General features: G+C 39.8%; 2 protein-coding genes across 2 annotated transcripts in view; one reads left to right on the forward strand and one right to left on the reverse strand.

Moving 5' to 3' along the window:
- Positions 1 to 3561: 3561 nt before the first annotated feature.
- On the reverse strand, positions 3562 to 6324 carry igfbp6b (insulin-like growth factor binding protein 6b; the record flags this gene model as incomplete). The annotated part of the gene is made up of 4 exons (XM_084187540.1): positions 5970 to 6324; positions 4855 to 4889; positions 3943 to 4062; positions 3562 to 3675 (listed from the first exon to the last, which is right to left on the reverse strand). Exons 1-4 carry the CDS (start codon positions 6307 to 6309, stop codon positions 3562 to 3564), a joined length of 609 nt encoding a protein of 202 aa, XP_084043666.1. The 5' UTR covers positions 6310 to 6324.
- A 2990-nt stretch (positions 6325 to 9314) lies between these two features.
- The window catches only part of spryd3 (SPRY domain containing 3), a 123653-nt gene continuing 118841 nt past the window's right edge, over positions 9315 to 14126 (forward strand). Inside the window, exons 1-2 of the mRNA XM_084187509.1 lie at positions 9315 to 9406; positions 12175 to 12400. Coding sequence (XP_084043635.1) covers positions 12282 to 12400 — 119 coding nt within the window. The 5' untranslated portion in view covers positions 9315 to 9406; positions 12175 to 12281. The remainder of the gene's footprint in view (positions 9407 to 12174; positions 12401 to 14126) is intronic.

Raw genomic sequence — 14126 nt, forward strand, 5'->3', positions numbered from 1 at the left:
AGTTGTGAAAAACCAAAGAGATGTTACAATCATGTCATGTGATCTTATAGGCGGAAACTTGGCCATTTCTTTCATAGAAAATGTTACTGACAAGTGACTAACCATTATATGATACTTCAGCTATCCTCACAGTTCTGCAACACTGTAGTAATGCAGAGCTGTCCTATAAGGAGAATAAAGTTCGACTATGAAGGTAAATCAGCTAAATCCTGCATCTGTGCAGTGCTTGAGCTTTCCAAAGACAAATTCCATAGAAGACAAACACTACACTTTCTGATGAATTGATCATAGAGGAATTTGCTCACTAGAAAAGTTGCAGCCCTCATATACCTCTCTCACTCACAGCAGTGCCTATGACAAAATTTGACTGAAATAAGCGTGTTGTTCAAATGATTCACATGATACACTCTCATCTCTCTTCGCTTATTAACTGTGTAGGCCTACTCAAACTGAAACCAATGCTTAGACATGACAAGGGATCCATAAGACTAAGGTTAGTTGCCCAATTTTGCATAATTGTATTACTGTTGTTACACTGTTCTCCCTTGCCTGGTGTTCTCCCCATATTTTCACCATCACTGGCCTTAATGCAGCTCCAATGTCATGGTGTGTGTGCGTGTCCCGTATGACACTATTCGCTATTTAGTGCACTATTTTTGAACAGGGCCCCTATAGTGTACTATAGGGAATAGGGTGCCATTTGGGACACAAGCCCTCCACTCTGTTATTACTTCTGACATGCCATCTCTCATATGCTTTGGCCAGTAATAACTACAGCATTGCAACATAAATGGATTACACTCTGGATTGCACTCTACATGTTTAAATGTATACATTTGGTGGATTCAATACATTATTTCCCCATACTGATCATCATCACATTGAGCTTTAGTTGAATATATCTTATTTTAATTTCTGCATATAAACCATGCTCTTATAGAGGATATACCACAAGCATTGTTAATTACATAGCATTTTGATTTCTTCCATCGGAGTACATTTTAGATTGTTAATTCTGTGCACAGAGAGGGTAGCTATAGGATGTCTCATATATTCACTCTCCTAAGAATAGTAAATGTAACCACCCTAGATACAGAAGTAGAACATGTGGTGTGATTTAACAAAGGACACTGCTTACTTTCCTGCATCATCCTCTGCGAGACCTGCATTTCAAATTCTTATGCATTGACAAATAGGATATTCTATGCTGTTTCCTTGGAAACAGGCATGTGTCCTTGTATACTGTAGGTGCTGGAACAAATTGTCCTTTGCATCCCCTAGACATGGTAGAAAACCTGCATCATACTGATGCCTATTCATTCCTAGTACATACATGTTAATAACGTGTTGGTTCATCTTTAACTTGTTGGTTTATTTTAACGTGATCTGGACAGAGACAGTTATTAGATCTTATTAACGGTTTGAACATTTAAACAGCAAACAAATATTTTAAATCAGAGCCATAATTTTAAATCAGCTCAGCTGACATAAGAGAACAACAGTGGCTAGCAGAGTAGCTGTGCTACATTTTGCTGCTACACCTGTGCAGTGCTTCAGATTGTGACCATGACTAAGCAGCTTTGTAAAATGAATGAGATCCAATAGCACTACAGCTATTGCATTGGTGGAGCTCACAAATAAAACACACTGTAATGCTCTTTTTTATATTAATATATGTATTTATTGTTATTCATTTTGATATCATTTTTTATTTTAGCCTTTGTAAATATAGGCCCCCTGTGCATGGCCCTACCATCACAGCACATACATTGGCACAACAAGATGGGTGAGAAATAGAAATAATCTAATCACACAGTTTATCACACAATTCAAAGACAAGTAAGTAACTGTAACATATTCAAACTTAATTTACCAAAATTAGCATTGTAATAGGACGTGCCATAAGCAAAACATTATCATGATACATTCCAATATTAAATGGTCAAAGTATAAATAAAATACGTTTTTTGAAATAAAAATCATAACATGTACAGCAGTTGAATAGCTCAGATGTGTGTAGTGAGTTTCACCATGAGGGTGCTACTGCCTCCAAAGCACAATGCTCTCCCTAGCAAAGAAATAAAATAACCTCTGTTTTTAAATTAAAGAAAACTGCTGACAATATAAAAATACATGGCATTGTAGTTCATTAAATAAACCAACAATTTATATATAAAATATTATATTGACGTGTATAAAAATATGCTTAACAACTTCTTGAAAAGGGTAACAGCCATAAGATTTTTTTTGTCTGCCACTTCAGAACACACACTGTCAACCACAAAAATCCAACATATGTACAAACAATCAACTATTAGAGCAGTCAGAACGTCATTTCAACAACAATGGACTGTTTCACATAGCCTAACTATTTTTCTGACGCGATTATAGGATAAGTGTAAAATTCAAGCAGTACTGCATGGAATTTCATACTCCAAAATAAATTAAATAGAAAAGGAATATTCATCAATTTAATTAAGTAAATATCATAATGTCAGTGTATCTTTGGAGAAAAGGAGAGAGGATGGTGACGGAGACACGTTTTCAAACATTGTGTCACACCAACACCAGCGTAACAGTATTTCAGCCCACTGAGTTAAAGGCCCAGTGCAGTCAAAAATGTGATTTTTCTGTGTTTTATATATATTTCCACACTATAAGGTTGGAATAATACTGTAAAATTATGAAAATTATGATAATGCCCTTTTAGTGTAAGAGCTGGTTGAAAAGACGCCTGAAATTTCAGCCTGTTTTGGTGGGATGGAGTTTTGGCCTGCCTGGTGATGTCACCAGGCAGTAAATCAGTTAATAAGCCAATAGGAAAGAGAGTTCCAAATAACTAGTTTTCAGTTTTTCCCTCCATACTCAGACCACTCCCAGACAGTCCTAGACATTGTTTTGCTTGAGAAATTGCTCTTGCTAAGAAGCTATTGTACTTTTTGACCATTTTAATTGAAAACAATCACAGTAATTGTTACCCAGAAATGATTAGATATTGAGATAAAAACGGCTGCATTGGGCCTTTAATAACAAACACAGGCAGTGTGAGCTATCCTATAAAACAGAAAATCTACAACGAACATACAAACAGACGAAGCCAGGACAAGAGCCAGGGAATTCAATATTGAGAAATACAGCTTTGATATCAGTTAGTTGAGGCAGTTCGTAACAAAGCGGTAATGTGAGATAGATAAGCTACTGCACGTTGTCACACTGAATGATTCAGAGGACTAGTACTGTAGCTGCAAACTGTTGAACATTCAGCTGGGAATTGCTACTGTAGTACTGTAGGTATGTGTCTTTGTTTGGCTGTTTCTTGACTAGAGGACAGTAAGCTAATTTGGAGTAATTTCCATAGGAAGTGGTTTAATCCCTGGTGTCTCCTGTCCAGGCATTGTCTAGCACAAGCTAAAGCTAAACCCCCTCTCCTCCTCCTCCTCCTCCTCCTCCTCCTCCCCCGCCTCCTCCTCCTCCTCCTCATCCTCATCCTCCACATCCACCACCTCCTCCTCCGCTTACTCCCCCTCCTCCAGGCTCAAAGTTTTGGGACAAGGACCTCCCTCACTCTCCATCGCATGGTAAAGTGCCGTCTTCGCTGGCACGTGAGGGCAAGGCGGTACCCAGCTCATCCACACACCAACAGTGGCCACGCTGCATGCCCTTGGAGGAGCGACACTGTGTTGTGTGAGAGGATAGAGAATGATAATATGTCATCATACCATATAACTATTGTCAGCATGCCCACAGCCCAGAGGGCCTGGAAGCAAAGTGTCCTTTATCCAGAGCCTCTGGCCATGGAGACATTTTTCGGCTGAATTGAATAGAGAGATAGCATGCAATTGAAAAGAGGAATAGCATGCCACTCTCTTGATCTCATAAACACATATACTATTCATACACAGGCAGATATTCACGTCAACAACCGTGCTGCTCTATATCTACCTGCTTTTTCCTGTAGAAGCCCCGAGTATCACAGTTGGGGATATAGATGTCACGATCAGACTGAAAGATAGTGAGCTCAATACCCCGCAGAACACTATTGAGCAGCTTACGGCAGGGTGCCTAAAAAGAGGATACATTGATAAATACAGAAACTATACAGTCATAAATACAGCAACTATACATTGATAAATACAGTAACTACTGTATACAAGGGGAGAGCCTACATTTTAAATGACAGGAAGTGCAGAGAAGCCCATGGTTATGATGATAGAAAACCATTAGTAGCCTATTAGAGTAGCTACAACACGTGTGGATATCATAGAAGATGGAGGTCAGTGATGCAGCATGAAGCCAGAAGCAAAACATATTATATGTCACATAATATCATGTCATTATATAATGATATTGTTACACAAGGACTGTGCTTTTTCAGGTCACTTAGAGTGGTTTGAAGCAACTGTGTGACTAAGTAGGCAGTATCTGTCAAATTGTAGAAATCAATTCTATGTTGGGTTTGTGTTTCATTGCAGATCCACCTCCTCTCCTCTCCTCGTAAAGTGAAAAATCCAAGGCCGCCACAGTCGAGTCTAAACTTTACTGATTCACATCATGGTCTATTAGTTCTGCCGCATAGCGGCATACACATCATGCACCATAATGTATGGCTTTAGAGCAGTATATGTGGTACTGCTGTCGCTGTATCACCCAGATAGCACAGCAGCTTCAGTAATAACTCTCTCTCCCCGACTCCTTCCATCATACACTATCTATCTGTATGAATATGAATGCATTATGTAAGCAGCTCTACATATTTTTCTGATTTAAGCAGATGTGGGTAAATGTAAGTAGAAATCATTATTAGCTTACTGCATCAAGTGGCTTAAGCAGATACCATACTTGGATATTACTTACCTTTTCTATTTCACCACTTTGTGAAGGATGTGGACCTATAGGAGAGAGCATCACATTAACAATAATACATTAAACCAGGGCATTACTAAGAACCTTAAACCATCTCTGATATCAAAATATAAGTTAGAAGTGTTTTGTTTCAAGCTGTTGCGAGACATGAAGCATCAAGTATATACAGGTGCAATGCAGGAAATGTAAAACTTGTATTGTATTTGAGGTTTGAAAAGGCTTCTGAAGTTTGTAATTTCCCTTACAAAAAATGTATCAACCACTACAAAAATGTCCATTAATTATGATCCACATATAAAATCACATTTCCTGTTGCTGCAGGATTATTTTCCTGCTGTAGCAAACTGGCTCAAATGAAGACCCTATATCTTTACTGGATACAGTGATTCAGCTCTGAATTTATATTTTCTGTAGCATGTCCTTCCTAAGGAATCGCAGTGGCTTAGTCTGAACAGTAGATGGAGACCCCTTGCAATGAAAAGCATCCTTATCGGACTGTAGGTGACAGTATAACACATTCTGTGCTGTCAATAAAATGCACACACACACAGAGATCACACCCTCTCTTTGAAATGCATGTACAGTACCATAACCATACACATCACATGCATATATATATACACATACTTGCACACACATACTTACACAAGCTGCAATGTACCAATACACCTAAAGAGTGCCTCAAGTGTCTGTGCATCATAGTGTTGACTAAATCCTTTTATTACATGACTGATGATATGCTGCTCAATCCAACATTTGAGACTTCTAGTCCTACAGTCCCTAAAATGAGATTTTTGTCACAAGACACCATGCAGAGGCACTGCAGTATAGAAATCAAGACCATGCAGCCCTTTCACATCCATATTTGGAGCCTGTCATGTATCTGACACTAAATGTCATACTCTTATAATAAAACAGTACTAGCATTTCTTTTTGGTGCACACCAACATCACATACAATCCTCACACTGATGATAGGAGAGTGTGTATCTTACTTCCAATGATTCATAAGCTAAGCTGTAGGTATAATTGCCTTAACAAACACAGACAACACAGAGCTGAATTGAATACTATTAGACGTGCCAGTGGTGTGTGTCTCAGTCTTACCTGTGGGGTGGGGCCTCTCTGTGGGACTGGTCCTGCTGTGCTTGGTGCAGAAGCCCCTGCCCTGCAGCAGCGCCTGGAGAGGGCTGTGTTCCTGTGGAGGGGGCACGCAGCGCAGCCCCTTGGCACAGCTCAGGGTGTACACACCACAGGGCTCTCCCTGGGCCAACATGGATGTGCTGCCTGCTTGCCCAATATGGTCTCTGGGGGCCCGACCTGCCCCCAAAGGTTCTCTACAGGAGGGACAACCCTTGTAGGGGCCCAAGCGGTTAGCCAGAATCCAAGATCCGCAGTGAGCAATCAGCAACAAGACAATAGTCGTTAAGTTAGAAAGGAGAGGCATTTTCTGTCCAGGTCTCAGGTTCAGCTCCACACACACTCTCTCTCTCTCTCTCTTTCTCTCTCAGTCAGTCAAATGTGGCTGATGCTATTTCTGGATGTATATTTATCTCTTTCTCTCTGTCCTCTCTCCGTCTCTTCAGTTTTGCTTGGTGCTTAGTCGGTTCAATCGTTAGGCAGCCAGGAGTCCCCTGCAGTGCAAGAGGAGACAAATGGAGATCGAGAGAGACACAGCAAAGCAGCAGCTTTTAAAGATCTGAAAGGCGGTGATAGAGAGGGAGAGAGAGAGCACAGTTATGACACCTTCAGGGGCTGGGACTCAGAGAGAGAGAGAGAGAGAGGGAGGGAGAGAGGGAGGAAGGCAGAGAGGGAGTAGAGAGAGGTGGGGGGGTGGATTATTTTCCTTTAGGAAATTATCAAAATCTCCCCCACCCCTTTTTTTCCTACTGTATATCAACACACCCCCATAGACTGACTCCTTTCTCTAGTAATGTTAAACATGTACAAACAGTATACATTACAATATATTCACTTTCTCCCCATTATGCATTGATGTCATTCATACCATTCTGATCATATTTGCCATGGTAACAATTATGGCAAGGTATTGCATTGCATTCAACTATACTGACTGCAATGTCTAGCTTTATAGGAGTTGTTCTAATACTCTGTCAACCCTGACCAGAGAAGAATATAGAATACTGCTTGGATCTCGCAAAATAGGTACTAAATGAAAAAATTACTGATAAATCAATTAAAACTACAACCACTGATCCAATTGCAAAGAATTAAACAGATATTGAACTGTCAATGTACAGAAGAAAGGTGAAAGTTAAAATACCTTATTTTACCAGCTAAGTACAATGTAATAATGATCTACACAGATGTGTGCCAAATGTTAGTCAAGAAAGGTTTCCAGAAGTAGAAGTGTTTGAATGTAAACTGATTGCCATGAAAAACACAATGTTTCAGAAGCTGGCGTATCATGTACTACTTTGTGTAATACATGTGCATAACTATAACCCATTGGAGTTTGCTGGACTTTTTCCAGATCAAACAATGTTGATGGATTGATATCGCTCCACTAGGGGGATTATCCCGCCTCCTGCCAAACTATAATGAATGTGAGTTGAGACCAGGGATGACAGGTCTTGATGATGGAAGGATTGGGTATTTAACACATTAAAATAGTTTCATATAATGTAGTTTAGTGAAGTTTCATAAAAAGTTGTCTTGATTTCTCAGCAGTCTTTTTTACAAACTCGAGACTATGTGTGGACTAAATCATATAAAGAAGTTTTGCAGTCTTGAGGGGACGGTAGATGGTAGATTCAGATTTTGTTGCCCATGCTGCCATTGTTTGCATCGGAAGAGGCATCCACTGGATAATTAAAGAGGACTTGCTGTAGCTGGAATGTACATAATGACTGTAAGAGAGAAAGGTTGTGCCAGGCAGGCAGCTGCTAATAATGCAATCCATCTATGCACTCAACTGTTCAAGATTTGCTTCACGGGCGCCATCTTCAAGAGATCACTTACTCTCACCCATCCTGAGCCCCAAACCTCTTCATACTTCATACCACTTACAGTTCCATTGCATTGTTCTGTAATTCTGCCATGGCTGAATCTGAATTTCATTATTCCATGGTTGAAGGAATAAAAAAAAGGTTATCTATGTGTTTCTAGAGTTGTGATTATAGTAGGCATAGAATAACAATAGAGATGGAGCTATAACGTATATTACAGTTAATTTGATAAGCCAGCCTTAGCTGGAGGATCATAGAGCATATATTTAGATTGATGCATTATAATTAGAATGACTCTAATGAATCCATAGAATTATAATGGCTAATTCTGTTTCTAAGGGTTAGAGCCCAATAGGTTAGAAATCCACTCCTCTTATCTAGGCCATCTATCTCATAGTGTTGGGTGCTATAGTTTGTCTGAGGTTACTACCATGGAGGAGGCTCCTGTAAGGACAATAAACTGTTGTCATGAGGCAACATCAACATAATGATATCAAAAGACAAACTAGCATTTCAGAGAGCATTAAACAGGATATAAAAATATGTTGATCTAACAACATTGAACTTGTAATGGCAACGCACCACTAAAATAAGGGCACATATATGCATGATTGGCTCTTGACCAAGCTGCTGGATCACCTGCTGCATCTGTGGGCAAAATTCTATCTAGAACACAGCGACAGCTCAATGCTTCCCAAAGCTCCAGAACCCACAGACATTCTGGAACACACAGACTAGTCTACATCGAATAGTTCCGAAACCCCACTTGGTGAAAACCTTCTTGGTTGTCAGCTGCCTGATGTTATTATTAGGAATGATTAATCTTGGCACTAAGAACAGAAATCACCTGCCGTCTTGTGTTCCCATCAATGCTAGCTACATCAGCTACAGCCCTACCTAGTCTGTTTCCAAATGTTCTGTCAGGAGAATGTTCCAAGAGACACGCCAGACCAATGGGGGCTCTCTTTTTCCACACTCCCTGGATTACTCATTTTTCCTCCCTCCTTCTCCCCCCGCCCCCTTTAGGTCTCTATTGAGTCAGATATAGGCTACTCCTATTATGTCCTCCTCTCCTCTTCTCACAAAATATGACTGCATGCCCTCCACACCTTCTAACCACCCAATGCTACAGTATCTGGGAAACTCCATTTGTGTCCAAGGCCTATTGTAGCAAACAGTTTTCCCATAGGGTAAAGAAAGGGCAAAAGTTGTCACTAGCTCATATAGTGACATATTGTGTCCAGGACAATTCATATTGTGGGAATAACCAATTACAATATCTCATTGGTTCCCTTTATCGGGGAGCACCAATGCCTCTGGACACACGTCTCTGTACACAGACAGACCTATTCTATATCACAAAATATGATTTTATGATTCTGATATGGAATTGGTTTCACAGCTCGTCAGTCTCTCTCATGGCTAGCTTTGATTGGCTCACTGAAGTTACCGGTGTCTGATGTCACTAGGAAGCGCCATACGTCTACAAAGTTTTTCTACTGTAGAGTTTTGGAGTCTTACCAAATGAACACAAGTGCTTTTGAAATAATTAATTAATAACATACTGGACAAATGGTAAGCATTTCACAAGAATAGTGGTATGCTGTGTAGTCACCGCTCTAGCAAGGTGGATAGTGAATCTATTTGTCCGAAATGAGCTAGCTAGCATGCTACTTAGGTAACGTTAGCTACTGAAGCGTTGCTCAAATTGTTTTGCTAATATCGATAACGTTAGGTACCACTAGCTAAATAGCTTATTACTAGACTATTTCCTAGCTAACTGACTTTTAATGCCACATTGGCTGAAATATTTTGCTAACGTCAATGAAAGTTAGCCAACTTTGCTAGTTAAATCTTTTGAAGACGGTTTGCATGTCATGCATTGTTTTTCGAATTGTGTTTACTAGTTCAGGGTTTCCTAGCCCTTGAGCATGACTCTCAGTTCCATTACATTACACATAAGAGTCCTTGGACAAAGGCGTCTTCTGTACAGGGGAGTTTTGTTAAGAGCCCCGACGCTCAATCTGAACATTAACACACGTCGCTTGCGGTACGTTTTCGAAAGCATAAGGACCTTATCTTTAATATCAGCAGAAAATACATTTAAAAAACGAAAGGTTAAATTGATACACAGCTTTCTGGGGTTAGTGTTCCCACACAGCCATATCTCCATGTTACAGCTCTTGTTTACGGAAGACATTAGACGACCATCTCTGCTAGTTAGCTATCTAGCTATCTAACACCTGTGTGCAAGTTTAACTTGGGAAGTTTAGTTTTGTTGGATGGATGGAGGCACCCATAGCTGTATGTACCTGTGCAAAACTACTAGACTAAGTGCATCTTTTATTTGAAGGATTCTTTCTTGTAATGAAAGATAAGGGCCATATGTTTCGAAAGCCATATCGCAAGGGATGATTATTTACATTTCTAAAAGTTAAGCAACGCGTTGGGATTGTAGTTCACATGAGCTAGTCGTGGGCGACCCTAATGCCTGAACCGTAGGGAGAAGGCAGAATGCCTGCAAAAGTTTTCAAGAGCTAAGGGTTTCCCAAACTCGGTCCTGCCCCCCCGCCCCTGTACTACTGTACTAGTTAACGATAAAACACTCACCTACAGAGTGCGAATTACACCATGACATTCGGGTTCAATAGAGTGCACGCACTTGGCATGAACACAACAAGTCGTGATATTTTCATCTGATTGTCAAACAAATCACTTCAAAAAGTAGGCTACCTGTGCATGTTCGTCCACTCCAAAATAATTCCAGCATCCAAACTGCATGTAGCCTATACTCGCACCATTTGATGAATGGAAATAGACATCTGTTACAAAGCACTAAAAAGTGTGCCTAATGACATTCAGTGATTGCCATTGATTAGGCCTACATTAATTGGTGCGTATTGTATGACAAATGTACCTTTTTTGTAGCCTGAAAAGTCGGGACACCTGAAATGGGGCAGAAACTGTCCCAGGAAAACAGGATGGACACCCTAACAACACATATGGACAACTTACTAGACTAGTAGTCTACAATGTATATTACCATGAACTTCAAATAGGCCTACCGTTAGCCAGTGATGTAGACGGTAAACTCTGATTGCTGGTCACGGTAAAAAAAAAAAAAAAAATATGCTCCCTATACGTTCAATGCATTTTTCAGAAAAGGTAGGTAAACACGGTTACTTGCGTTTACCCTCCGCTAGGCCTACACCACTGCCGGTAGGCTACCCTCTCAGCCGAGGCAATTTTACACACATGAACACATGCAGAACAGGTAGCCTACATTCAATATAATACATGAATTGAATCAAAACATGTTTTACACTCTAGTTCATGAGTTGCCCATAATTCATGAGTTAATGTTTTGTCTTCACAGATCGTGTGACATAAAACACTACCTTTATTATAACATTTATGACAGTGTTATTTGTCATTATTAAGCATTTAACAATTTTAATTAGAACATTGAACTTAAACCCTGTATGAATCATGGGTCTTGTAGATCTCGGAAAATGCACTGTAAGTGTAACTATGCCTACGTAACATTTTGTTATGTTTTGCTGTGAAAACAGTTCTCATGGGAACACAAATCCCAAATAACGTAGGCCTATGCCATTTCAAAATTGAATGCTTCTAACCGAACATTAAAACCTCTTCTAAACGAAAGAGTCACCGTATAGGCCTACTGTCATTAACGTATAGCCTACTTGTTGTATGGATTGGATGAAAATTGGTGTCTAGCTGTAGGCTAGTTGTCTAGTGATATTTTTCAACCATCAGCTGATCCAGGAAAGAAAACAAATATTGATAGAAAATAATAAAGCTACTACTTCTGGCAAAGCAATGATCGCTCTAAACATCTGACTGACAAAAGCAAGCAATGATAAATCAACAGATACATCTAATACATTGGAATAAAGCCTATTTTTTATCAAGGAGGCATGGCAAACAAATGGCGAAAATGAAGATGCATAAAGGAGTTCAGCTGAGGCCAAAATTCAGCACTACTGAGTGGACAGCGTCACCACATAGAAATAAATGGTTTAAACCATGACAGAGAGGTGGGGGTGTTCGTTTCATTTAGAAGCTTTTATTTTCATACTTACCACTGTACTACATATTTACCACTACATTTTAAACAAATAGGGGAATGGTTAAATTAGCATTATTTAGAGACCCCCCAAAGTTTGACTTTTGTTGCATTTAGAGGCGCTAACGTCTCATTCAGGCAGCTGAGCCCCCCCTGGCTCCCCCGTAATTTGCACCTTGCTCACCTAGGTTTCTACCAATTAGCTTCCATGTAGAGAATTTGACTCACCCTTTTATCCCTCCCTCAAATACAGGGGTAACCAACCGGTCTTCTGGAAAGCTACTGAGTGTGCTGGTTTTTACACTAGCCCTACCTGAACACACCGGATTTAGCCAATCCTGACCTGAGCCTCAAGTCAAGATGGATGACATCAACCTACACTACAGGTTCCTGAACTGGCGGAGGAGGATCAGAGATGTGCGTGCTGTACGCTTTCAGGAGCGCTACAAAAGAATGCTGAAGAATGGAGACACACTCAGGTGAGCCTGTTATGAGTGGCAAGAGGGTTCCCAGCGGATCCACTAGTTTGAAATGTCATCGCAACAAGATTTCAATCAATTCTGGTTGTAAACTGGTTGAAGATTACAACTCTACCCAAGCCCATGTATTAGGCTACACTTTTACAGTGCCTTCAGAAAGTATTCACACCCCTTGACTTTTTCCACATTTTGTTGTGTTACAGCCTAAATTTAAAATGGATTAAATTGAGATTATTTTCCACTGGCCTGTTACCTTAACATACAGTGCCTTCCATAATGCCAAAGTGGAATTATGTATTTTAGAAATGTTTACTAATTAATTAAAAATTAAAAGCTGAAATGTCTTGAGTCAATAAGTATTTCAACCCCTTTATGGCAAGCCTAAATAAGTTCAAGAGTACAAATTTGCTTAACAATTCACATAAGTTGCATGGATTCACTCTGTGTGCAGTAATAGTGTTTAACATGATTTTTTTATGACTACCTCATCTCTGTACCCCACACATACAATTATCTGTAAGATCCCTCAGTCGAGCAGTGAATTTCAAACACAGATTCAACCACAAAGACCAGGGAAGTTTTCCAATGCCTCGCAAAGAAGGGCACCTATTGGTAGATGGGTAAAAATACAAATAGCAGACATTGAATATCCCTTTGAGCATGGTGAAGTTATTCATTACACTTTGGATGGTGTATCAATACACCCAGTCACTACAAAGAAACAGGCGTCCTTCCTAACTCAGTTTCCAGAGAGGAAGGAAACCACTCAAGGATTTCACCATGCCAACTAATTATGTGACTTGTTAAGCAGATTTTTACTCCTGAACTTATTTAGGCTTGCCTTAACAAAGGGGTTGAATACTTATTGACTCAAGACATTTCAGCTTTTCATTTTTAATTAATTTGTCAAAGTTTCTAAAAACATAATTCCACTTTGACATTATGGGGTATTATGTGTAGGCCAGTGACACAAAATCACAATTTAAATCAATTTTTAATTAATGCTGTAACACTAGGGGTGTAACGATTCGTTTTAACAACGATTCGATTTGTATCACGATTCGTGGTTGTCGATACGATTCAAGGACGATATTGGTTCATTTAGAACGATACGATCCGAAACGATTCAGTGACTTGAAATCGATTCAGTAACCTTTTAGCCAAAAATTCAACCAGTGTGACTGAAATAAATACCTGGATACTGGACAGTGCAGGTGAAGTTTCCTAGATTCCTGTTTCTTGTAAGGACCGCAATGGTGGCTTGATAATTTCTCGCTCGTCGGCTTCTCCTCTGTCGTCCGCCATGCTATGTTTTGTTGTCTTTGCGCCTTTGCGCTGCTGCTGGCGCGGGGCGATGACGTCACGGATAGGCAGACTGAATCGAGTAATGTTTAAAGCCTTTATCATTAAAAGTGCTAAGAAAAAACATCCATATAAAGTCTGACGTGCTTAAATCCAATGGGTTATTTCCTAGTATCGATACAATCGATTTATTACATTTTAAAACGATGTTAGATTGATATATGTTGTCCAAAAGGCCAACTCGCCGAGCACAGATCGATGTAGTTGGATCATAGGAATATAAATCGATACATCGATGTAGTAGATGGATCGTTACACCCCTATGTAACACGCAACAAAATGTGGAAAAATTCATGTGGGGTGAATACTTTCTGAAGGCACTGTATGTTAAGGTAATTTCGGTAACACTTTTCTTGACACCCAG

Source organism: Coregonus lavaretus (assembly GCF_964263955.1).
Source record: "Coregonus lavaretus genome assembly, chromosome: 22".
NCBI lineage: Eukaryota > Metazoa > Chordata > Actinopteri > Salmoniformes > Salmonidae > Coregonus > Coregonus lavaretus.